Source organism: Eubalaena glacialis, chromosome 4 (genome assembly GCF_028564815.1).
Source record: "Eubalaena glacialis isolate mEubGla1 chromosome 4, mEubGla1.1.hap2.+ XY, whole genome shotgun sequence".
In the NCBI taxonomy this organism is placed as follows: domain Eukaryota; kingdom Metazoa; phylum Chordata; class Mammalia; order Artiodactyla; family Balaenidae; genus Eubalaena; species Eubalaena glacialis.
Genome location: NC_083719.1, coordinates 48,446,178 through 48,474,105, shown reverse-complemented (window position 1 = coordinate 48,474,105; position 27,928 = coordinate 48,446,178). Strand labels below are relative to the sequence as shown.

The following is a 27,928-nucleotide window of genomic DNA, read 5'->3' as shown; positions in this document are numbered from 1 at the left end:
AAAAAAAAAACTTAAAAAAATAGAAAAAAACAACAAAAAAAATGAGCCTCTGTCCTAAATGGCAATTTAATCAGAGAACTGACCATTAATTTTTTAAAATTATGTTTTAGAATCCACAGGAGGAAAAGAAATTTGCGTAACTTCCCAATTTTCCCCCAAAATGTTTTTGTCAGCCTACAGAAAAATAATACCAAAATAAACAAGACAAATCATTTGGCACCTTCCTGACTCCCTAACTGATTGCACTTACCACCAGAGTAGTAGAGTCTAAAGCACTGTACTGAGAACTCTTTAGAGATCTTCTAAATTGATCTGATAGTGTTTATAATAATAGCATCTGTCCTTCCGTTTTTTTAAAAAAGAGCTTTATTGAGACATAATTCACGTACATACAATTCACCAGTTTAAACTGTACAATTTAAACCTCTTTCAGTGGTTTTTAGTATATTCAAGTACAAGTTCTACAAGTGCTTCATTTTTTGAGGTAAATTAGTAATTTCACTAGATTCTTTCTCACCGAGGGTTTTGATGTAAAGAGCAACAGCATACTTCTATTCACTCAGATGGGACTGTTTCTGCAATGGTAAGAGGAAATGTAAAGGGCTGTAGGTTCAGAACTCTCTTGCTCCAAATGAGCAATCCTTGAAGCGGAATCATAACCACTGACCTAGTAAGTTAACTTGGCTTCTCTGCTGGAACCTCAAGCTCTGTCCATTATTCTTCTGTTACATTTCCCAAATAAACGAGAAAACAAGAAAAGAAACACAAGGCTAAGTTGCTCTACAGGAAATCCTAAATGAATCCATCCGTTCTTAAAGTGTGTACCGCTATGTGTTCAATGAATAGGAATCCCAGCTGAACATCAGTTCTCTGTGCAGAAAATCAGTGGAGCAAGGTCGTAAGTAGTAGATAAGGAGAGGGGAGTCCTTTTATTAAAAACTCTTTCTGTGTGAAAGCCAAATGAAGGAGGAAACAGCAGATCTTCAATAAAGCAGCCTAAACCTCTAGATCAATAGGTTCTGCCTCAGTCCTGTACCCTGACAAGTAATGGAACCCTCCCCCCAAACCAGGCTTCAGAATTTGAGCCTTGTAGAGAACTCAAATGTACTTCTGCACTGAATCACAAGGGTATGCTTCCAGGAGGGTTTTTTCAGTAATCTTAAGAAGTACTAAAAAGGAGAAAGAAATGGAGTTGCCATTTATCGGACATCTTGCTAAAGAGTATTACATTCATGCTTACCTTTTAATCTTCACAACAACCATATAAAGTAGGCCAGTAGGCCAGTAGGCCAATCCCCATTTTACAAATTATAAAGCCAGAGGACAAGAGGAACAACTGGAATCAGAACCCAGATCTGCCTTAACTCTGGAAGTTATGCCATTTCCAAAATTAGATGGTGCTCTTACTTCATATGGCATATACAATGTGTACATCATATATGAGGATAAAAATAGCAACTGCAGGCCAGTCTAATACCTCTTTCACATTGCTTCCACTAGGCCACAGTGTACTCTCTGCTGATACGAGAATCTATGAAATACTTCCTGTGTGTCTAAACTTTAATATTACCTCTATATATCATGGATTTAATTTAGTATTTATTTTCCTAATAAATTTCTAACCTACTACTCAGCAATAGCAATGAAAATAAATGCTTTACTATTAAGCATACAAACCAGAACTATTAACCAACACTCAAATACATATACATTAATTACAGCCTAATGGTAATTAATTTTCAGACTGTTGACTGTGAGATATTACAAGAGTCTGAAGTGCCTATGAATTACCAAAGAATGATTAAATCATGTGAAATAATTTTAGAGTTAAATGTATTTTTACTGTAATCTAATTCTTGAAAAATTGGCAATCTAAGTATGGTATATAGAATAAATCTTTTTTTTTTTTTAAGGCTGCACTACGTGTCATGCTGGATCTTAGTTCCCTGACCAGGGATTGAGCCTGTGCCCCCTGCATTGGGAGCATGGAGTTGTAACCACGGAACCACCAGGTAAGTCCCAGGATAAAACTTCACTTAAAGGGTTTTCATTAATCAGAATACACTAATTTTTGGCTATAAGCAGTAACAGAGTTTACTCTAATTCTTCTGAACTAAAAAAGCTTTTAATTATTATGAATATTAGAGAAGTTGTTTAACAGAAGTATCAATGAACACAGTTATCTGTTCCCTTAAAACCAATTTGAATACATTATCTATAAAGATGGCTGTACCCCCAATGAAAAGACATTGCTTTAATATTATTTAAAAAGCATTTTATCCAGTATTTAGACATGTGTTTATGGTACTAAGAGTTCTGTGTAAAGCAACAGACACAGCTTCTGTTCACAATGAACTTATAATGAAGATAACTTTGTTTCTTAGGCTATCAAATTTTGGTGATGAAAATTAACATTTACCAAGGCCCAACTACTGTTAGACACCATTATCATTTAACACCATAATCACAACAACTTGAATGGATGTGCTACTATTAGCTAATTTTATAGATGAGGAAACTGACTTAAATAACTTGCCAAGGTACATACACTCAATAAGATTTAGAACTGAGATTTAAACCCAGGTTTGTATGACTCCAAAGTTTATGCTCTTGAAACTAATTTAAAGATATTGACATTAAACTAATTATATAGAGCACATCTTAAGGACTATATTCAAAGGTATGCTCTACTTGGGAAAATTAACTAGAAGAAGAAAAAACTTGAAAAGATGGCATTTCAAATAACATTAAGCTATTTTATTTTTAGTACTGAACAGTTTTTCAAAATTGTATAAATTGCCACCATTTTATTAATAAGAGCTGAGAAAGACAAAAATGGCCCATATCTTGTCTAAAGACACCTAAGTAAATTAATGCTTGCATTACAACACAGAAGTCTCTAATGGTTGATAATAACCTAGTCTATTCTTCCCCCCACCCCCCGTTTGGCCATGCCACATGGCTTGCGGGATCTTAGTTCCCCAACCAAGGATTGAACCGGGGCCCTGGCAATGAAAGCACCAAGTTCTAACCACTGGAACGCCAGGGAATTCCCAATTCTTAAAAAAATAAATAAGAATTTAAAAAGAAGCCTTTATCCTATTATAAACATGATCATATATACTTTCTATAAATGTATATATTTAGAATATTTCTTTAAAAATAAAAAGTCATACCTTTGCAAAGAGCAAATTAAGCTGCTTCCCTGATCCGTGGTACCCGCCCTGGGAAAGGAACAGTTTAACCTGTTCTTGAACCTGCTCTTCATCTAAGTGCCAGCAGTTTTCATCATCTATACTAGCACCTGCTGTTGGATCAGGAGCACCTAGAAATAGAAAGAAAAAAATAACACATATGCTAGGAAAAACTCTGGGCTAAAAGGGCTCTGATAATAAACTCGAAAAGAATTAAGATTCTGTATTTTTTGCCTAAACACTTTTTAATCCAATCTCAATTTCAATATACATACAAATGTATGACCGAAAATAAATGTAAAAATTATTCTTTTATTGCCAGAACTTTGCTGATTTGTGCTAAGCCAAAGGGCGATGACTTTAGAGCTGAGAGGTTTCCCTTTTTTAGACTATACCATTGGAGATGAGTTTACAGGTTCTCTAAAGAAAAAAAAATTCACAAAAATGTCTCATTGTAAATATGTGATGTTTATAAAAGCTCTACTGTGTAGGACACGTTAGTAAAATGTTTTTCAGAGACATCAGAAAAATATGAAACAAAGTAAACTCAGCAGCGTATTTCTCTTTACTATGTTAATTCAAGAAGCTTTCACCATTATCTGCTGCTGTATAAACTACATGCTGACATAAGTCTTTAGTTGCAGAAAACCAAAGATTAAAAAGGGAAATCAAGCCACATGGGAACAGGCAGTGCAGCTGTTGTACTAAACCAGGTTGTAGTATCACCTTGCCAAAACTGCGTAAATATTTTATTGCTGAAGTACGCATAAAAGATAACAGCTACCTAACAAGCCCTGTGTGTAGACTACCTTAGAAACTCAAAAATTCCCCAGATATTTAGGCAGGTGAAAATTGTTTCATTATTTATTAATAAAATAAAATAAAATGGTATTTAAGGCCTAAGATTCACAAGTAATACAAAAACTAAAATCTCTTCTCAATAGTGTTTCATTGCCTTATCAACCCTTAAAAAAATACATTTGTAGGTGTGGTTCTACACTTCTTTTCTTTTAATGATCTAATGCAGACTCAACTGGCCAAGGAAATGATCACTAAGATGTGCTTAGAACCAGGGTCCATTAGTCCCTAGGAGGAAGACAATGGGTCTGTGAACCTCCCTGAAAAAGTGTGCATTCATTCATTCAGCTGACATATTTACTGAGTGAGTGACCTCTGCTAGACTTGGGGATGGACTGGGGTTCAAAATAGAATTCCTCTCCTCACAGAATTTACCATCTAGTTCAATGGCTTTCAAACTTTTTTGACTAAGACCCACAATAAGAAATATAATTTATATCATACTCAATACACCTGTGTATCTGGACACTTATATCATCACACCTATTTATTAATCTGAAGCAAAGGTATGATGAAAAAATACCCTTATTATAAGTGAAGAGGTCTGATATTTTCTATACTATTTCATTTTTTAAAAAGGTTTGTCATAATTTTTAAAACTGATTTCATAATGTATAATGGGTTGCAATCCACTATATGAGAAACACTGTTTTAAGTATGTGAAATAAATATCAAATGTAATAATCACACATACAAATATACAATAATAAATGAACTAATTGTTCATAGAGGAGGACAAAGTGCCAGGAGATCGTATCAGAGAGCTCTGACCCGGCCTTGAATTGGTAGAATAAGCATACCTTGAGGAAATGGAATTTGAGCTGAGATCTGCCTTAAGTAGATTAGAAGATAAATTAAGGCAGGAAAAGGAAGCACTGGGTCTGCATGTGAGACTAAGAGCTTAGGCAGACGTCTCGGGCATAAAGGAACATGGTACATGGATGAAACAAAAGATAGTCCATGTCCATGCAACTCAAAAGTAGATGATAAGGAAGAAGAGCAATACAAGACAACTCTGGAGAAGAGAAGGGACAACTCTTGCCAGGCCAGAGAGCCCTGACAAGTGAGGAGCTTAGTTTTTCTCCCTAAAAGTAATGAATGGGAATTCATGACAAGGTTATCCAAAGTGGAAGAATGGAATACTCTAGATAGTAAAAGATGTTCTGTCCTGATGTACATCAATTTCAACATTCCTGTCATGGAATATTATGCAGCCATAAAAATGAATGTGAAGATTCTTTACGTACTACAATGGAAAGATAGCCAGGATACACTGTGGAATGAGAAAAAAAAAAATCAAGGTGAAGAAAAGTATACATACTGTGCCACCTTTTATGTAAATGAAGATTTACATAAAGAAGATTTAAAAAGAGCTTATGTGTTAGTATTTCCTTACCTATGCATAAAATATCTTGGAAGAATGATTAGAATGAACAACCCAGTTACATGAGGGAAGGAGGTTCTTCACTGAATACCTTTTTCATACTTTTAAAATCTTAAAACCACATGAATATATTCATGTATCTAAAAATATCTCTGAAGCGTGGAGAATGGATAGGGAGCAAAAATATTTAAGAGTGGAACAGTGAGGGTGATATATTGATGATACAATATAGAAAGGATAATAATGGTAGCTTAAAAAACATCAGTGAGAACAGAAATGGAGAACCTGACAGAAATTTAGGATATAAAAGCAAAAGAACTTGGTGAAGAAGTAGATACATGAGATATGGGCGATCAGGGGGCTGAGAGAGACATGGTTTTCTGGATTAAACAACTGGATGAAATACTGGACAACTCACTGACACACAGACCACCAGAGCAGGATCAGTTTCGGGGGTGGGAGGGACAGTGTTTAGATCATAAGCTCAATTTTATTTTTATTATTATTATTATTTTAAAAAATTTTTTGGCCGCACCGCGCAGAATGCGGGATCTTAGTTCCCTGACCAGGGATTGAACCCACACCCCCTACAGTGGAAGTGCGGAGTCTTAACCACTGGACCGCCAGGGAAGTCCATGAGTTCAGTTTTAGACATGGTGAATTTCAAGTACCTCTGAGATAGCTGGCCAAGAAGAGGGGACAGGATTTCAAGTAGGGAGCTGGATATACTATGGGACGCAATACAGGGTAAAGAGAGCGTCTAAGATGGAACCCTAAGGAAGGCCAACACTTAAAGGCTGGGCAAGAGAATGAGGAAGGATAGCAATGGGAACGAGTAGCCTATTAGGAAGAGCAGGAGAGACTGGCTCTTCCAGAAGGCAGAGAAAGCTGTTCCAAGTAGGGAGTTATTTAAGCTACCAGAGAGCAAGGATTATATCTGCCCTGTTCACCACTGCCTCCTAACACCTAGCCGGTGTTTGCCATTATCAGGCAATCAAGTACTGGGAGGAACGGGGGGAAAAGAGGGAGAGAGAAAGGCATAAATACATTCCACCCCTACCAAGACAAGGAATCCTAACAGAAAGGAACCACTGCTAAAGTATCCTCACATGCATTATATCATCTTCTTCTCACAATGTCCCCTGGAGGTGAGTATAGCTCTGATCCCCTTTCTACAGAAGGAGAAACAGGTTCAGAGTGGTTATGACTTGTCCACAGCCACAATGCCAAATCCGGTCTCCCATTTCTCTCCCCTGCTGAAGAATATATCCCAGAACCCTGGAGCTCAAGTTTAACTCTGAAGGTATCAAGGCAGCAGTTGTCAACCGTAAATCAAAGATAAATTTAAGGAAGGATACTGAGATCTGTTAGCGTGTTTCTCTTTTACAGGAAAATTTAAGGACACACAACGTTGTGAAAAGTTAACTAACTACTGGGGTTACATCTGTAACCCCTAATCTAGCTCATCCCTTTGATTCTAGAGAAAGACAGACACAGACTCACAGACACACAACTGCACAAAGACAGGCCACCACTTCCTCAACCTTAAACTTCTATAATGTAGGAATAAAAAATTAAGTAATCAGTTGATAAATAAAACATAAATTTACTCTAAACACAGCTCAACATTTTAGGAATAAAGACATGTACACTTTACATTATAGACCAGGAAATTAATGTCTACAACAATACCCCCCCCCAAAAGAGCAAATTTATTTATTAAACTTTTTTTTTTTTTAATTTATTTTTGGCTGCGTTGGGTCTTCGTTGCTGTGCGCGGGCTTTCTCTAGTTGAGGCGAGCGGGAGCTACTCCTCGCCGCGGTGCGCAGGCCTCCCACTGCAGTGGCCTCTCTCGTTGCGGAGCACGGGCTCCAGGCGCGCGGGCTTCAGTAGTTGTCACTCGCGGGCTCCAGAGCGCAGGCTCAGCAGTTGTGGCGCACGGGCCCAGTTGCTCCGTGGCATGTGGGATCCCAGGGATCGAACCCATGTCCCCTGCACTGGTAGGCAGATTCCCAACCACTGCACCACCAGGGAAGTCCTATTTATTAAACTTTAATGCCAAAGTTTAAACACTTAAATCCTAACATGTCTTGATTACATGCATTAAAGTATTGCCCAAGCCTTGTATAAAATGTAGATTTGCAAAACTTATTTCTACTTGTTAACAGCTGTCTATAATCAAAGACAAACCTCTCCGCATTTAGCTTTGAGAAAGGTATGCAAAGAGAATCATAATTCATGTATTTATACATTTGCTATTAGATATTCCCCCAGTTGGGCAGGAACCAGAACCTGTGTATGTAAATTAAATGATCCATTAAAGTGTTTTAAAACCTATCATATTTTTTAACCCTTATTTATATTTATAACTATAAATGCTATAACTTTTACAAGTGTATAATTAATCTTTGTGAGCATTTTATTACTGAGGCTTAATTCTTCAAAGTTTCAAGCCTTCAGGGAAAGTGAAATTATCTGTTGAAAAAAGTGAAACAGTTTAATTATCTCTCACTCCCAGCTAGGGTGTGTGGATTTGATTCACCCTCCTACCTTGCTTACATAATGCCACAGGAGAAGAGCAAAGGAGAGTTCAGAGACAAGAAGGACTACTGTCCAAGTCTTTGGCTTTCCCTGCCTGCTACTTGATTTGGTTCTGATTTAGTTTTGATTTACCCCAATACCAAAAACTCTTACCCCAGCGGTTCCCAAAATTAGGAGTATATCAAAACTCCTGAGGCACACCGTGAAAAACAGATGCTTAGGCACCACTTCAGACCTACTGAATCAGAATCTTTGCCACAGATAAAAAGGCAGGGGCAGTGGGGTGGGGAGTGTGGCTGGGAAACACTACTCTATAGTTGGAGAGAATCTTAAACATGGTGGCACATTTTGGATCTTAGTTTTGAAAAGTATTCAGGGTCCTAAGTTATCAGACAGACGCCTATCCAGCGTACTGACTGAAGTAAATTTAGGACATATTGACTGAGATATCTGTCTCTTGTCACAAAAACGGTCACTTCTAAGCACTGGGCAACACCAAATCATTCTGCAAATTTTAAACTGAGATATTAAGACATGTTCACAACTGGCTTATACTATGTTTGGTATGTGGAATTATGCACAGCTTTGGGTTCTAACGGGGAACTTAAAGCTTTCTCTTTTCTTAAACTGCTGGAAAATAAATTCAAACAAGAAGTGAAAGGCTTTAGTTTACATCTTCATCTTAACTGTGACCTAACTGCTTTAGTAACACTGTTGTCCAAATAATGCTTTAAGCGTTTTATATTTATGTAGCAGTGTTCTTTTTTGTTAAAATTAAATTGTCAAATTCAGTCTACAGAGGCAGAATGCAGGCAGCAGATGTCTACACTGCAGAGGTGATTAACTCAGCCTCTTTTGCAGGACCTATAGAAGAATGCCATCTCCTACAGTTTTAGTGCCTGCTGTTAAAGATAGGAAACATTAAGTCTGTGGCTTACAAAGACAGTACACCTGTCTTATAAGCTGAAGGCAAAATCCTGACATCAACCATTGGCACCAAGAGAGGAAAGGCAAGGCAGCAAACTTGAGAGATTCAGGCTCAGAAAAAAATCTTTCTTTAGAGAGGACAAGAACTAGAAGACCACTGAAAAATAATGTGCATTGAATAAACATACACTTGAGCAAAGCTTTAAATTTTATTCTTACTGAAATCCCCATTTCGAGGTAGTGACTAATGCCTTCATTTCAATATACAATTTTGTGGTGGCTGAAAGAGCCAGATCCTTTATCACCTATTCTCAATGGTCAGTCCATGTAATTCTACTGCCATGATGCAGTGTGGTGTCCTCTCCAGGAGCTTAGAGGACAACCTGTTTTCCTTAGCCTGCAGGCTAATGACAGAGGGAGCCCTGGCATGCACCAGGCTCTGCTCCCTCAACAAGCCACCTTCCCTTTAGCTAAATTCCAAGGAAATAAATAAGTAGCACGGTAATCAGGATATTATCTCAGGGAACTCAAATAGGCCTGTCAGGGTTTATAGCCCTTCCTCTATTCTTTTCCTCTCACCTGACTTTTTTACTCATCTCTTATTATCATTTAATTTACTTCAGAAGTTCAATGATATACTTATTCATGTACAGAAATAATCATGTATTTTATATGGATAAAAAGCAATAAAATATTTGTACATTCACCAATGCTCATTTAAAAAATTCAGAGTATAAGCATAGAGTGCTTAAGAGGTAAGTCATTTTCCATAACTTAGCTAACAAATGTATTAATGTATTAGCAATTACTTGGTACACAAACATAAATAATTAAATGCAAAGTTCTCAGAAAGTCTCATTTTTACATAAACTGACTCTTCAGATTTATTAAAAGAGATCTACTATGTTTGCAAGGTTCAAGAATGGTTTGCTCAGATTATTTTTAAAGATGTTTTTTTAAAAAAAGTTCACAAATATTTTCCTCAACTGTCTTGAAGACTCACGTCAACTGCCACATCACAATGATGGAGATAATAGCAACTCAGATTTACTCCTTTTTAACCCTCCTAACCTTATGAAATAGGCACTCTTTCCTAACCACGCTTTACAAGTAAGAAAACAAAGCCCTGAAGAGATTCAGTTCCTTGCCTCCACTCAAAGAGCTGGAAAGCAAAGGGACCAGAATTCTAATGTAGGCTGTCTAACTTCTAAGCTCTTAAACACTCTGAATACTCTTACAGTGGGAGGTAACAGAAACCTACAGGGAGGGAGATGGGAATAATAAGCTCATCTAGCCAACATGGAGACTTAGGATCAGTTAAAGGAGAGAGGGATGGCAAGGAAACTGATCACAGCTGGTAACAATTCTTCGAAAATTATGAGAGTTGGGGTAGTGTCAGAGATGGCTATAGGGTGTGAGGGAAGGCAAGATTTGGAGGTGAAAAGAGAAAGGATAAAGGGTATTGGGCTAAAAGTAACTTGGCTGTCTCTGCATTACCCTATCAAATACATGACGTGTCAGAGATGTGACTCCTCCCAATTAGGAGACAGAAGTCCTAAGATTACTTCTCATTTGCTAAAATGTTTTTTCATGTGAAGATGATCATGTGTACATGATTGTATATTTCAACAATTTTTTAGAACAAAATAAAAATCATATTATGGAAACATCAAGGTCTAATTAAAACTTAAGGGAAAAACTGGTAATTTTTGGAGGGAAATTTGGCAGCAATTACAAAACCCAAAATGCCGATACCAATTGTTCTGGCATTTCTACTACTAAGAATCTATTCCTCAAAAGCATTTGCACAAATCCACACATACACAAAGAATGGTCACAGCAGCACTGCACATAGTAGGAAAAAAACGAAAACAACTTCAAAATCCTTCAGTATGTTAATGATTAAATATATCCAGAGTACATAATACTACATGCAACACAACATAGTACAAGACCTATTTGTACTAACAAGAGAAGACAGTCATGATATATTAAAAGAAAAAAGAAACAGCAAAAAAAAGTTTTTAAAATTGTTTTTTAAAAATTGCATACGTGTGTGCACAAAGAAAACTTGCCTCTGAAGACTCTAAACCACACTGTCAGCCATGGTTGCCAGGGAATAAGGGAGTTACTGGAGACTAAGGCAGGGGAGCTGTTGGGAGCCAGTGAGTACTTGTCTTTTTATCTTCAGATACTTCTATACTTCCATACATCTTTTCAACATGCAGTCTTCTTTTTCTTTTTTTTACTTTTAAGTTTCACACTACTGTACTTTGAGATAGCACATTTAAAGCAACTTTAATTCTGTCCTATAGATAGATTTGCTAATTACATTGACCACCAGTAGTAGGTCATACCTTTGTTTCACCAACTGTCAACACCAGAACGGTCTACAATAGAAAGGATAATGCCTGTAATAACAAAATTATCTCCCTAGGATAACTGCACAAACTGGTTGCTAATGTAAGCCCAATTACAAGGACTATGACCCTCCACAGAGAAACAAAATGAAGAGAGATGTGACATGAGGCCTCCATCAAACAACTCCAACTGTCACTCACTGCTAGATCTGGAACAAGTATGTGCACAAGAATAAATCTCCAAGTTCTTACCAAGAACAAAATGGAATAAAAAATGATATGGTTACTTTTTTAAAAAGTATAGCTGATTTACAGTATTATATTAGTTTTAGGTGTACAGCATAGTGGTTCAGTATTTTTACAGGTTACACTCCATCAAAGGTTATTACAAGATAATGGCTATAAATTTCCTGTGCTATATACAATATATCCCTGTTGCTTATCTATTTTATACACAGTAGTTTGTATCTCTTAATCTCATACCCCTAATTTACCCCTCCCTTCCTTCTCTCTCCCCCCTGGTAACACTAATTTGTTTTCTGTGTCTGTAAATCTGTTTCTGTTTTGCTATATACATTTGCTTTTATTATTTTTTAGATTCCACATATCAGTGATATCATATAGTATTTGTCCTTCCCTGTCTGACTTATTTCACTGAGCATAATAGTCTCTAGGTCCATCCATGTTGCTACAAGTGGCAAAATTTCATTCTTTTATATGGCCAAGTAGTATTCCACTGCATTTATATACCACTTCTTCTTTAACTATTTGTCAGTTGATGAACACTTGGGTTGCTTCCACATCTTGGCTATTCTAGATAAACAGTGCTGCTATGAACATTGGGGTGCAAGTATCTTTTAGAATTAGTGTTTTCATTTTTACTGCATATATATTCAGGAGTGGATCGTATGTTAGTTCTTTTTTTTTTTTAATATTTATTTATTTAGGCTGCGCTGGGTCTTAGCTCCAGCATGAAGGATCTTTTTTAGTTGCGGCATGCAGACTCTTAGTTGTGGCATGCATGTGGGATCTAGTTCCCTGACCAGGGATCGAACCCGGGCCCCCTGCATTGGGAGCGTGAAGTCTTAGCCACTGGACCACCAGGGAAGTCCCGTTACTTCTATTTTTAGTTTTTGTTTTTGTCTTTTTGAGGAACCTCCATACTGTTTTCCACAGTGGTTGCAACAATTTACATTCCCACCATCAGTGTATGAGGGTTCCCTTTTCTCCACATCCTCTCCAACATTTGTTATTTGTAGACTTTTTGATGATTGTCACTCTGACAGGTGTGAGGTGATATCTCATTGTTGCTTTAATTTGCATTTCTCTAATAATTAGTGATGTTGACCATCTTTTCATGTGTCTATTAGCCATCTGTATGTCTTCTTTGAAAAAATGTCTATTCAGGTCTTTGCCCGTTTTTTGATTGGGTTTTTTTTTTTTTAAGATTTGATGAAAGTTCATAATAATGCAATTGACAAGGAAATTTAGTTATTTCTGAGATATACATTTTAAAGTAATAACTAGAATTATGACTTATAACATTATACCAGAACATATAAGATTTTATTTTTATTTTTTTTGATACTGAGTTGCATGAGCTGTTTGTATATTTTAGATATTAATCCCTTGTCGGTCATATCATTTGCAAATATTTTCTCCCATTCCATAGGCTGTCTTATCGTTTTGTCAATGGTTTCCTTTGCTGTGCAAAAGCTTCGAAGTTTAATTAGGTCCTAGTTGTTTATTTTTGCTTTTATTTCTTTTGCCTTAGGAGACAGATCCAAAAAAATATTGCCATGATTTATGTCAAGGAGTGTTCTGCCTATATTCTCTTCTAGAAGTTTTATGGTTTCAAGGTCTTACATTTAAGTCTTTAATCCATTTTGAATTTATTTTTGTTTATGGTGGGAGGAAATGTTCTAATCTCTATTTCACATGTGGCTGTCCAGCTTTCCCAGAACCACATGTTGAAGAGACTGTCTTCTCTCCATTGTATATTCTTGCCCCCTTTGTTGTAGATTAATTGACCATAGGTGTGTGAATTTATTTCTGGGCTCTCTATTCTGTTCCACTGATCTATGTGTCTGGTTTCTGTACCAGTACCACGCTGTTTTGATTACTGTAGCTTTGTAGTATAGTTTGAAGTGCGGGAGGGTGATAGCTCCAGCTTTGTTCTTTTCTCACAAGATTGCTTTGGCCATTCTGGGTCTTTTGTGGTTCCATATGAATTTTAGGATTTTTTTGTCCTAGTTTTGTGGAAAATGTCATGGGTATTTTGATAGGGATTGCATCAAATCTGTAGATTGCCTTGGGTAGCATAGCCATTTTAACAATATTAATTCTTCCAATTCAAGAGCACGAGATATCTTTCCATTTCTTTGTATCATCTTCAATTTTCTTCATCAGTGTTTTATTGTTTTCAGAGTATAGGTCTTTCACCTACTTGGTTAAGTTTATTCCTAGGTATTTTACTCTTTTTGATGCAATTTTTAACAGGACTTTTTTTTACATTCTTTTTCTGATATTTCATTGTTAGTGTATAGAAATGCAACAGATTTCTGTATATTAACCTTGCATCCTGCAACTTTACTGAATTCATTTACCAGTTTTTGGGTGGAGACTTTAGGGCTTTCTCTGCAAATAATGACAGTTTTACTTCTTCCCTTTCAATTTGGATGCCTTTTATTTGTTTTTCTTGTCTGATTGCTGTGGCTAGGTCTTCCAATACTATGTTAAATAGAAGTGGTGAGAGTGGGCATCCTTGTCTTGTTCCTGAATTTGGAAGAAAGGCTTTCAGCTTTTCACCACTGAGTATGATTTTAGCTATGGGTTTCTCATAAATGGCCTTTACTACATAATAAAGGACACTGTTACTTTTTGTTTAACACACTGTGAGTGCCCATTACTTCTTTTTTGTTTGTTTTTTAATTTTTATTTATTTACTTATTTTTGGAGTACAGTTGCTTCCACAATGTTGTGTTGGCTTCTACTGCACAGCACAAGGAATCAGTCATACATATACATATATCCCCTCCCTTTTGGATTACCCTCCTATTTAGGATACCACAGTGCATTAAGTAGAGTTCCCTCTGCTACACAGTATGTTCCCACCAGTTATCTATTTTATACATAGTACCAATAGTGTATATCTGTCGATCCCAATCTCCCAATTCCTCCCAAGCTCCCCCTTTCCCCCTTGGTATCCATACAACATTTGTTCTCTATGTCTGTGTCTCTATTTCTGCTTGGCAAATAAGGTCATCTATACCATTTTTTTAAATTCCACATATATGCATTAATATATATTTGTTTTTCTCTTTCTGACTTACTTCACTCTGTATGACACTCGCTAGATCCATCCACGTCTCTACAAATGACCCAATTTCATTCCTTTTCATGGCTGAGTAATATTCCTTTGTATATATGTACCACATCTTCTTTATCTATTCATCTGCTGATGGACATTTAGGTTGCTTCCATGTCCTGGCTATTGTAAATAGTGCTGCTACGAATACCGGGGTGCATGGGTCTTTCTGTATTATGGTTTTCTCTGGGTATATGCGTAGTAGTGGGATTGCTGGGTCATATGGTAGTTCCATTTTTAGTTTTTGAAGGAACCTCCATACTGTTTTCCATAGTGGCTGTATCACTTTACATTCCCACCAACAGTGTAAGAGGGTTCCCTTTTCTCCACACCCTCTCCAGCGTTTATCGTTTGTAGATTTTTTGATGATGGCCATTCTGACCGGTGTGAGGTGATGCCTCATTGTAGTTTTGATTTGCATTTCTCTAATAATTAGTGATGTTGAGCATCTTTTCATGTGCCTCTTGGCCATCTGTATGTCTTCTTTGGAGAAATGTCTACTTATAGGTCTTCTGCCCATTTTTGGATTGGGTTGTTTGCTTTTTTGATATTGAGCTGCATGAGCTGCTTGTAAATTTTGGAGCTTAATCCTTTGTCCGTTGCTTCATTTGCAAATATTTTCTCCCATTCTGAGGGTTGTCTTTTCGTCTTGTCTATGGTTTCCTTTGCTATGCAAAAGCTTTTAAGTTTCATTAGGTCCTATTTGTTTATTTTTGTTTTTATTTCCATTACTCTAGGAGGTGGGTCAAAAAAGATCTTGCTGTGATTTGTGTCGAAGAGTGTTCTGCCTATGTTTTCATCTAAGAGTTTTACAGTGTCTGGCCTTACATTTAGGTCTTTAATCCATTTTCAGTTTATTTTTGTGTATGGTGTTAGGAAGTGTTCTAATTTCATTCTTCTACATGGAGCTGTCCAGTTTTCCCAGCACCACTTATTGAAGAGGCTGTCATTTCTCCACTGTGTATTTTTGCCTCCTTTGTCATAGACTAGGTGACCACAGGCACGTGGATTTATCTCTGGGCTTTCTATCCTGTTCCATTGATCTATATTTCTGTTTTTGTGCCAGTACCATACTGCCTTGATTAGCTTTGTAGCTTTGTAGTATAGTCTGAAGTCAGGGAGCCTGATTCCTCCAGCTCCATTTTTCTTTCTCAAGATTGCTTTGGCTAATCAGGGTCTTTTGTTTCCATACAAATTGTAAAAATTTTTTGTTCTAGTTCTGTGAAAAATGCCGTTGGTAATTTGATAGGTATTGCTTTGAATCTATAGATTGTTTGCATAGAACAGTCATTTTCAAAATATTGATTCTTCCGGGGCTTCCCCAGTGGTGCAGTGGTTGAGAGTCTGCCTGCCGGTGCAGGGGACATGGGTTCGATCCCTGGTCCGGGGGGGTCCCACGTGCCGCGGGGCGGCTGGGCCCGTGCACCACAACTACTGAGCCTGCACTCTAGAGTTTGCAAGCCACAACTGCTGTGCCCGCGCACCACAACTACTGAGACTGCATGCCACGACTGCTGGGGCCCGCGTGCATAGAGCCCGTGCTCCGCAGCAGGAGGGGCCACGGCGGTGGGAGGCCCGCTCACCGCAACCAGAGAAAGCCCACGTGCAGCAAAAAAGACCCGGCGCAGCCAAAAATGAATAAATTAATTTAAAAATATATATATATTGATTCTTCCAATCCAAGAACATGGTATATCTCTCCATCTGTTTGTGTTGTCTTTGATTTCTTTCATCAGTATCTTACAGTTTTCTGCATACAGGTCTTTTGCCCCCTTAGTTAAGGTTTATTCCTTGGTATTTTATTCTTTTTGTTGCGATGGTAAATGGGATTGTTTCCTTAATTTCTTTCTCTGATCTTTCGTTGTTAGTACATAGGAATACAAGAGATTTCTGTGTATTAATTTTGTATCATGCAACTTTACTAAATTAATTGATCAGCTCTAGTAGTTTTCTGGTGGCATCTTTAGGACTTTTCTATGTATAGTATCATGTCATCTGCAAACAGTGAGTTTTACTTCTTAATTTCCAATTTGGATTCCTTTTATTTCATTTTCTTCTCTGATTGCTGTGGCTAGGACTTCCAAAACTATGTTGAATAATAGTGGTGAGAGTGGGCAACCTTGTCTTGTTCCTGATCTTAGAGGAAATGCTTTGAGTTTTTCATCATTGAGAATGATGTTTGCTGTGGGTTTGTCATATATGGCCTTTACTATGTTGAGGTAGGTTCCCTCTATGCCCACTTTCTGGAGAGTTTTTATCATAAATGGGTGTTGAATTTTGTCAAAAGCTTTTTCTGCATCTATTGAGATGATCATATGGTTTTTATTCTTCAATTTGTTAATATGGTGTATCACACTGATTGATTTGCATATATTGAAGAATCCTTGCATCCCTGGGATAAATCCCACTTGATCATGGTGTATGATCCTTTTAATGTGTTGTTGGATTTGGTTTGCTAGTATTTTGTTGAGGATTTTTGCATCTATGCTCATCAGTGATATTGGCCTGTAGTTTTCCCTTTTGTGACATCTTTGTCTGGTTTTGGTATCAGGGTGATGGTGGCCTCGTAGAATGAGTTGGGGAGTGTTCCTTCCTCTGCAATTTTTTGGAAGAGTTTGAGAAGGACAGGTGTTAGCTCTTCTCTAAATGTTTGATGGACTTCACCTGTGAAGCCATCTGGTCCTGGACTTTTTTTTTTGGGCTGCATTGGGTCTTCGTTGCTGCACGAGGGCCTTCTTCTAGTTGCGGCAAGCGGGGGTTACTCTTTGTTGCGGTGCGCAGGCTTCTCATTGCGGTGGCTTCTCTTGTTGCGGACACGGGCTCTAGGCACGTGGGCTTCAGTAGTTGTGGCACACAGGCTCAGTAGTTGTGGCTCACAGGCTCTAGAGCGCAGGCTCAGTAGTTGTGGCGCATGGGCTTAGTTGCTCCGCGCCATGTGGGATCTTCCCAGACCAGGTCTCAAACCCGTGTCCTCTGTACTGGCAGGCGGATTCTTAACCACTGCGCCCCCAGGGAAGTCCCAGTGTGCCCATTACTTCTTAAATATTGTCCTTAGGGAGGCTGGCAAAATACACAGGTCATAGTTTCAGCCCTGATGGAGCTTACAATCAAGTAAACATAAGCTATACAACAGACATGGGATGGCTGAATAGATTTGCTTGTTTGGTAATATCTGGAAGAGACTGAATAGACTGATATATATGATGGCTGGGACACAGAAGCATTCGAAGGCTAAATTAAGCAGGACAGGCAGGCATGAATGGAATTTATACTGCTAGTTTTATAAGAACCATCCTCAAACAAATTGAAATGTCTGATGAAAGAACAACACTCAAATGCACACTTGGGTAGAACTACAAGAGGTACATCTTTGGAGTATGGCTCCTAGGTGCCTCCCGTGTCTCTGTAAAAAATACGATCACCAAAGAGTCACAGAATCGGGAGTGGAAAACATCTTAGATGTCACGTGCCCACCCTCACCTGACATGAATACAACTGACCCTTAAACAACTGGGTTTGAATTGCATGGGTCCACTTAGAGGGACTTTCTTTTTCAATAGTAAATACTACAGTACTACATAATCCCCAGTTGAATCCACAGACGTGGAACTGCAGATACAGAAGAACTGTGGGCATGAGGAACCACAGGTACAGAGGACCGCAGGTACCCAGGACTGACTGACTATAAGTTACATGTGGATTTTCAACTGTGCAGACAGTTGATGCTCCTAACCCCCAAGTTGCTCCAGGGTCAACTTTACATCCCTTCTACATCTGGCTAACTGAGATGGTATCTCTGGACACATGGAACTGAAGTGAGGGATGAATCTAGCCTACTTTTGGGATTGACTCAAGCTCTGGGAGTAAAAGGGCCACGGAAATGACATCCTTTCCCTCTGTTCCAAGCAGAGACCAATGCCACAGTTTCCACTCAATCTGTCCCTTTTTGTTGTAGTTTGCCCAGTACAGGCCCTCCCATAGGGAGGTCACTAAAAGAAAGAGCAAAAGGAAAAAAAGTAGAAGAGGAGGAAATACATGCCAGAGTCAGAGCACAGCAAGCTGACCTACAACTCTATTATCATCCATTCCCCAATTGGTTTCTTCCCTCTTCTTTTTAACTATGACTACTTATGGGTACCCCAACATAAGGTAAACTCTCTCTTTTCTTTAATATTTTACACATGTATATATTATATGACTAAAATTTTTCCAACGCTGCTAGTGAAGATTATGAGCATTTTAAATATGAGAAAAAAAATGAGTCTCACCCAGGGTCACATAGGTAATACACAGAAGAGACAATGCTGTACTCTAGGCCTCCAAGTTTCAAATTCAATGTTCTGTCCCTACACCACAATTTACTAATTTATAATGCACTCCTTTAATAAGAAGCATAAAAGACCAAAAAAGGCTGAGTTGAATTAATCAAGAGAGTGGGTTAGTACTTAGAAATCAGTAAATTTCCAAATAAATACTTAGCAAAGACAATAGCTTTTTCTTAACAATATGGAAGCTAGAAAGTTTCATTTTAATATAAAACCAAGACAAACAATTTTGCTTATCAGTGCAAAACTACAACTGGCAATCTCCTTGGAGGGCCATTAACATTAACTATCTTACACCCACTTTTTAGCATACAGTGATTGATTTAATCTAATCACAATTATGCAGGAAATTTTATGAAAACAAAATGAAATGTAAAAAACTGACAAGGACTGAACTATTATGATGACTACGTCTATATTCCGACTACTTTCACTCAATCTGTGACCCTGGATAAGTCACTAACCCATTCTCCTTGGTTTCTTAGTCTAGAAACTATTACAATTATAAATTTGCAATATGTAGCTTACAAGGAAATTTTGAGAAACAATATGCCTGAAATAGACTTGAAAAAGCTTTTAATTCCTCAGCATAAAATTCTTTTAAAAATAAAATATTTCAAAATAGTAAGTAAAGCAACTAATAGAATTTTAAGAAGCATTAGGACAAGTTCACAAGGAAAAGGAAAAACCTACTGTTATCGACATAGTTTGTATTTACTTAAAAATTATATTATGACTTTCTCTTATAAAGGATTTAGATAAGCTAAACCTCATTCTGTTTAAGATGCCTATTAAGATAATCTAATCTAAATCCTATCCTAACCCTATTTATCTAGCAAGGTAAAAGTGATGCTTTTCCTTAGAGAAAAATGAACTCTTCCCAATATTCATGTTCAAGACATTTTTCTCAAAGAAAAAATACACCCTCGAAACCATACAAGGAAATACTGCTTTAAAAATGAGTTAGAAAATGCTTAATGTACAGATGTTTGGAGGCAGGTGGGACCATGTAGTCAAATAACTGCAAAACATTTTAAATCCCACCCCCTACTAAGTCATCAATCTAACAGTTAAAATAAGACCCTCCAGGGAGCAGATTTCCCATTTCAACACTTAAGGTCATGGCCTGCTTTCTACCTCTCTTCTTTTTTTGCCACTTGTCACACTAGAATGGAAGGCAGGAAGGCAGCTTGTGTAATTGGCCCATTTCCAGGCTAGGAGCAAATCTTATGATAAATTAAGTGGAGAGAAAGCTGGCAGGATAAACTTCTCAAGTTCATTGCTTTCGTGAAGCTGTTCTCATACAAAAGTTATTTGAAAATCACATTGAGTCTAAAGCTAACCTGCATTCTGCCCTTGATATTTCCTTAGATATCTTTTTCGTCTAATTTTAGAAAGTCTGAGAGAAATATAATGTCATGTGAACACTTTCACATCCAACTTTAGTTTAGATTGTTTCATCAGTCCCACTATTTCGCCACAGAAATGCATTTTAAAAGCTTTTAGATAAGAAACTTTGGGGGCTGCTATCCTTCAAAACAAGGAAGACAAATGCAGAACAAACACCTTACTGTTGATGTGGACCTCTGGTTAAACTAAAACTCAGAGGACAAAATGACCGAATGGAATATATGAATTTTTAAAAAAGGAAAAAGAGAGAGTGCATAGAAGTTTGAAGAAATGGTATATGCTATTCTTCTGCCTTCAATGAGCGATTTAATAGGAAGCCACAAATAGGCTCCTGAGAAATCTCTGCGACGACTGTTAGCTGGCCTGAATTTTCACAAGGTAACACAATTGAGACAGATGATATGACAGAGCAGAAGCCTACTTAAAAAGTCCTTGAATACATGTGCTTTTGGTGGGTCCAGAGTACTTCTGTGGCAGAGTGGTTTACAATCCTGTTACTCAACACTCGCAGACTCTACCAAGTAAAATGCTTTACACACCTTATAAAAGCTACTTTAATAAAGCTGAGACTGACATGGAGAGCACTAGAAGAAATATGGCTATGTGGATTTTCCCCTGACATAAAAGACATATTAAAAGTATCATAAGATACCAGGAGACTTGTAAAACAATGTTCACAGCAGCTCTATTCAAAACAAGGTTCATCAACAGTGAAAGAGACAAATAAACTGTGGTGTCCTCATACCTAGAATACTCTATAGAGTATGTGCTGTCCAATAAGGTAGCCACTAACCATGTGGCTATTGAACACTTGCAATGTGGCTAGAGTTTGATGTGAGATGTGCTGTGAGTGTAAAACAGACACCAGATTTTCAAAGACTTAATATGGAAAAGAAGTGAAATATATCAATATTTTTGTTGAATTGATATTTATGAATGTTGGGATGATATGAATATGTTGAATTGATTTTTAGATATATTCAGATAAATAAAACATTATTAACATTAATTTTACTTGCTTCTTTTTAAGTGAAGCTAATAAGATATTTTAACTTATACATGTGGCTCACACTGTACTTCTATTGGTATTTCTAGTGCTGCTTTAGAGCAATGAAAATGAATGAACTAAAGGTACATGAAACAATATGAGTAAATCATATAAACATGATTTTGAATGAAAGAAGTCAGATACGTAACGCTTAAAATCAGGTAAGACTAAACCAGTGTTTAGTGATGTTAACGTTAAAACACAAAGCACCAAAGAAGTGATTACCATAAAAAATAAGGCAAGGGTTACCATGGGAAACAGAAAGGAGCCTGTGACTGACTGGAAGGGGACATGTGGAACCCTCCAAAGTGCCGAGAGTCATCTATTTCTTGGCCTGGATGTTGGTTCACTTTGTTAATCTACACATACATATTTTATGCACTTTTCTGTGTTATATCTCACAATTTTAAAAGTTTTTAAGAAATGATCTCAAACTGCTTTCCTTAAACATTTATATTTGCTACATCAAGTAAGGACTTTGAAGAAAACCTAAAAGGATAGGGTTGAGTGACTGACTGGTCCCATATTTCAACTATATGTTGACAGTTGATACATGTGTTTACAAATAAGTGAGATAACAAGTTCAGTGTATAAAAGACTTAAAAGAAACCCTTTTTGAGATTTCTTACACACAATAATAGTCATATCCTAAACTCTCTCTCTATAAATTCTTATCTTTTTCTAAGAATAAGTTACTTTCTTAATATAAGGCATGATATCAGAAACGTACTGCCTTGGAAAATAAATTTTTTAAGAAAATGAAAATATTCTGAATATGCGCAAGTCAGTTTACTGACAATAGCTGACAAAGGTGAATCTGTGTTTACTATAACTGATATCTAGTATTTGATGAAATTTTACAAAACATAAACATATAAGAGCCAAGCTTTAACAAATGAGAGATTTTTCTGAGCAGAAAAGACTTGGTATCTAGTAGAAGGTACAAAACACTTCAAAAGAAATATTTTAGGATGCAAAACTAAACTTAAACCTTCAGCTACCTAAGAGCAATGTTGATGATCTAATTCATATTTAATTCATTTTCAGGCAAAAGAATTAAATTTATAAATGAAAAATAATCCAGAGAAGCAATCTATAGGATGAGTATCTATACTCACCATGAACTTGGTTGATTTCCGAATTCTGGGAAAGAATTTCATCTGCCAATTTTTGAGCAGTTGGCAAAACTTCTGTGTGGTGCACTGTGATCAAATACTGTACAAACTTTTGTAGTTGGTCTCTATTCATTTGAAAGAGAGTCTCTGAAATGGGAAGATGCAATTTGACCTGATCTGGCTTGCGGATGCGGTATAAAGACAGTGCCACAACATGGGCACAATAAAATATGTCCTTGTTTCCACAGCTGCAGGTCACTGAGGTAATCTTGCAACGATCAAAGCTGATGGCCACGTTGCAAACAGTTTCTGGCTCCGATTGTATTGCAGGTTCTGTCACTGTGCCACTCAAGTGGAAACCTATGTGAAAGAAGGGGAGGAGAGAGTTCAGTTTCTGCATTCAGATGCTACAAAATATTTTAATTCTTTGAAATGCGTAGTGCTTGACAGCTGCAAGAAAGAAATATGACAGCTTTTATTTTCAAGTAAAAACATTCAGGCCACTCCAACCTCCCTCTCCCTGCACCTTACAAGTAAAAAATAAATGCTATTTAACAGACATGCTGAAGTAGTTTATTACACCATCACACCTATATATATGTATATTCCTACACCACATCATACCTATACCTAGATCACAGCTTACCTAGAGTAAGCCATCATTACTCTGTTCTAAATCTGTGTGTGGTATATACCTGACCAAGATCCCCTAGATCTGTAGTTTTCTCCCCCACCATTCCACCCTTTTTTAAACAACTTTTTAAAAGAGAGTAGGCCAGCTCACCTTTCTTCTCAACAAACTCCTCCCTTCCTTCCACCTTTATTCCAGGCAGCCCCAATACTGCAACGTCTCTGAGCAGTACGTGCTGGGGGAACTGCAAAGCCCACCAAATCGCACACATACCATAGCTGAAGTAGCTCACAATGACTATTTTCTCTCCTATCATACAGAGAAAAGCTGGTACAGAGGTAGGCTGCTAAACATGCTCACGTGCACACGTGGGTGCACAAAATCACCAAGTGGCAAGGGGCCTTAGAGGCCTCATAGCCTCAACTTAGAACCACACAGGAACACTCCACAACCTCCCTGACCAATGGCACTTGGCCGCTGCTTCGAAGGATCCAGAAATGAGACACTCAACCCGCACAGGCAGCAACGGCTCCTTGGATAGCTCTAGCTACAGCTCACAGCCAATGAAAACTGCACCCTGACCAACGGCACTTGGCCGCTGCTTCGAAGGATCCAGAAATGAGACACTCAACCCGCACAGGCAGCAACGGCTCCTTGGATAGCTCTAGCCACAGCTCACAGCCAATGAAAACTGCCTCTCGCTGCCGCTGCCACCAGTCAGTCAGTCTTGTCCGGTTTGGCCAGGGCATACATCCCCCTCATTCCTTTTCCCTAAATATGGGGAAGCTTATCCTGAATTTTTTTTGGCACACCATTCAGTTCCATCTACCCTCTCTGAAAGCCACATGCAGAGGCCAGTGATAAACATTAAGGGGAAACCTCCAGGCCACAGACTTACCTCAGGATTAAGTACCTGACAGAAACTTGAATGTTAGAAATGTAATGAAGCCTCTGACTCAGCCTTCCACTATCTATGCTACTTGAATAAAATTTATCTAGCAGGCCACTATTTCTCCAGGTTCCCCTTCATTCACAAAGAGAAGGATCTTTTCACCACGTGGGAACTCTGGAAAGGATGCTGCACACGGAGCTGCAGAGATGTGACGTGAGAAGGACAGACAGATGATGCCTAGAGTTCACATGTGGGGCATCTGAACCCTACTTACTATCTCTTTCAAGAGAGGGGTTCCTTTAGGCCAGGGCGCTGGGAGAAATATTATTCAACTTACGAGAAATCTTTCAGAGTAATGTAACTTCATCTTGATAATTCATATTCAGCAACACAGTGGAAAGAGAAAAGTGTTGTCATATTTTTTTTACCAGATTATCAATTTAAGAAGTGCATTTCCAAAAATCAAGTCACTATTATTGCTTCACAATGAGGAATTTTGATAACCGTAATACGGTAACCTCTGGTTTTCTTCCACAGAGATTATCCCTGTTTTCAAATGGATATTCCAGTCTCCTCCTCTATCTCTTTTGGTCAAGAAGTTTTTTTGGAAAACCGCAATTAAAGAAAGGATACATAGCAAATGTAATCATATTTTTAAAAAATTTTAATGTATTTTCCCATGAGAAAAAAAAAATCACATAAAAAGTAAACACCCAGGAAAATTTCAGAAATGAATAATAAGAGCAGTCTTGTCTTCTTACATACCAGTGCACTAAAAGCTTACCATAATTAAAAGTCTATGGGACAGGCACAGATTAAGACAAGAAAAAGATCAATGGATCATAAATAAGTCCAGAAAGTTTCCAAGTATATTCTGTATACTTAGTGCAAAGGTTCTCTGTTTTCTACCTGTCACATATATATGTGTACAAAAGAAACTAGTTGTCACTATAGGAAGATAGTTATCATAAACTAACCATTTATAAAATCAATCTCTCCCAGCTTAACACTATTTTATTTCTCCTTATCCACCAAGTCAACATCTTTGTCTCTCCACAAAAGTGATACTGAAGAACTCCCATCACAGGCAAAGCCAAGACAACTGAGAATCTGAAAGAGTTAGACTAGTTAGTATTTAAATAGTCTGCAAGGCTATAGTGTAAGAGGTGCTTCAAAAGAGATTGATTTAACTATCAAAGAAGAGGCCCTTCTTAAATAGACATTTCTCTACAGAAGACATACAGATGGCCAAGAGGCACATAAAAAGATGCTCAACATCACTAATTATTAGAGAAATGCAAATCAAAACTACAATGAGGTTATCACCTCACAAATCACCTCAAAATGGCCATCATCAAAAACTCTATAAACAATAAATGCTGAAGAGGGTGCGGAGAAAAGGGAACCCTCTTGCACTGTTGGTGGGAATGTAAATTGATACAACCACTATGGAGAACAATATGTAGGTTCCTTAAAAAACTAAAAATAGAACTACCATATGACCCAGCAATCCCACTCCTGGGCATATACCCTGAGAAAACCATAATTCAAAAAGACACATGTACCCCAATGTTCACTGCAGCACTACAATAGCCAGGACATGGAAGCAACCTAAATGTCCATCAACAGAGTAATGGATAAAGAAGATGTGGTACATATATACAATGGAATATTACTCAGCCATAAAAAGGAACGAAATTGGGTCATTTGTAGAGACCTGGATGGGCCTAGAGAGTGTCATACAGAGTGAAGTAAGTCAGAAAGAGAAAAACAAATGTTGTATATTAATGCATATATGTGGAATCTAGAAAAATGGTACAGATGGTCTTATTTGCAAAGCAGAAACAGAGACACAGACGTGGAGAACAAAGGTATGGATACCAAGGGGGAAAGGGGCGGTGGGATGAATTGGGAGATGGGGATTGACATATATACACTATTGATACTACGTATAAAATAGATAGCTAACGAGAACCTACTGTATAGCACAGGGGAACTCTACTCAGTGCTCTGCAGTGACCTAAATGGGAAGGAAATCCAAAAAAGAGGGGATATATGTATACGTATAGCTGATTCACTTTGCTGTACAGCAGAAACTAACACAGCATTGTAAAGCAGCTATACTCCAATAAAAATTAAAAAAAAAGAGAGACCCTTAGCAAAACCAACGAAGCCCTCAAATTGTTTTGCAAAACAGTTTTCTTCATTCATGTGAGTTGTACAAGTCAGAAGTAAAGTATAGTGAATCCTGATATCGTACAATTATGCTGGGGGAAAACCCCACCTACTATCCAATTATATTATGTTGAATATTTACCACTCTCATAAAATTTTTTAAAAAGCGAACTATAAAATATTGTGACTTCCAAAACAAATTAACTCAAGAGATGTGTGAGGGCACAAATAAACACATTCATGTCTTATAAAAGTACACTTCATTAATGTAATATCATCAAGATTAAGGCATTTCATGAATGTTCATTTTCCAAGTAATTCTAGATTATCTTTTAAGTACCCAAACTCCTTTTAAAATGCCAACTATTTTTGTTGGAAATATTTCTAAATGTAAGTTCTACCTTGCCACCCTAATCAGCTGACCATTCAGGGTATTACCAAGTGAATGGGACAGCATTCCCTGTAAGAGACAACTGCAGGTGGCAGTATTTTTTAAGCGGGCTCTTGTTTTTTCTCTACTATCAGCTATCACAATGACTCCCCTCCTATACTGCTATCCTTTTTCATAGAAAATTCTTTGCCCTCAGGTCAGCTGCACCTCTAATTTGACTAGATTTGTGGCAACTATCTAATACTCAGAGGTCTATTTGCGGTTTTTCCCTCCTTACTTTTAGGTTGGGATGGCTGATGTTGCTAGAGGTAAGAGGCTTTACTTCAGATACAAGAAAATTACATACACACAGAGGGGACAGCAGGTACACTAGTTTTTAAGACAATGCAATACTGAGTCAACATGTAGGAGGTTCCATCACGCCTCTCTTCAGGGTTGTGTGGTCGTGTATTTTGGCCTCTCCAATTTGAGGAAACTTTGAAATTCCACCAACTCACTCTCTCCGGGTCCTTAATCATACCATAGCACCCACAGGAGAAGCAAGGAGAATATTCCTCCCTCAAAGATAACTAGAGATGTCCCTATAGACATTCTTCCCCGACTCCTTCCTCCGCACCCCTCAATGGTCTTATCCTTTAGGTACTGCGTGACTTGAAACAAAAAGTAATGTTCTTGAGAATGGATTTTGCCTTTCTGGAGTTCTGACAATCCCGGATGACCAGCGGCTTTGGGATTGTAAATGCAAAAATCTCCTTCTAGGACAGTCAGCTGTTCTATATGACAGAACTGAGGACACAGAAAGGGGTAATCCTGTGCTCTGTGGTAAACCATGGATAATTGTTTTATTTTCAAAGAACTAAACCTGAAGAAACTACATAAATCTTTTTTTAATAAATATATTTGACTTTACAAAATATAATCTGTCAAAGATAGTTAATTCCATAAGAACAAACCTCACAGGGCAGTCCAATCGTTTTGTCGTCATGCCACCACAGCACCCAATATAATGTTAGTATTCACATTCTCAATCTGCAGGAACTAAAGAAAAACAAAGCAGAAACCAAGGCTCAGTGTTGTATAGGCCTTGGTGACAGACTTTGATTCGGATCAGGTTCTGTCCATTTAAATGCTGTGTGATCTGGGCATACTGTTTAACCTTTCTGATACTTGCTGTATTTTGTGCAAAATGTGGTTAGAAATACCTCCTAGGATTGTTTTGGGGATTAAACTGAAATAACATATGTAAAGCACCTGGCACGTAGTAAAAGTGCTCATTAAATTTTATTTCCCTTTCCTTCCCTTCCCAGCT

General features: G+C 37.7%; 1 protein-coding gene across 1 annotated transcript in view; it reads right to left on the bottom strand.

Moving 5' to 3' along the window:
• ZSWIM6 (zinc finger SWIM-type containing 6) overlaps nt 1-27,928 on the bottom strand; it is a 196,044-nt gene that overhangs the window by 51,364 nt on the left and 116,752 nt on the right. Inside the window, exons 2-3 of the mRNA XM_061187828.1 lie at nt 22,534-22,890; nt 3,177-3,325 (exon numbers count right to left, since the gene is read on the bottom strand). Coding sequence (XP_061043811.1) covers nt 3,177-3,325; nt 22,534-22,890 — 506 coding nt within the window. The remainder of the gene's footprint in view (nt 1-3,176; nt 3,326-22,533; nt 22,891-27,928) is intronic.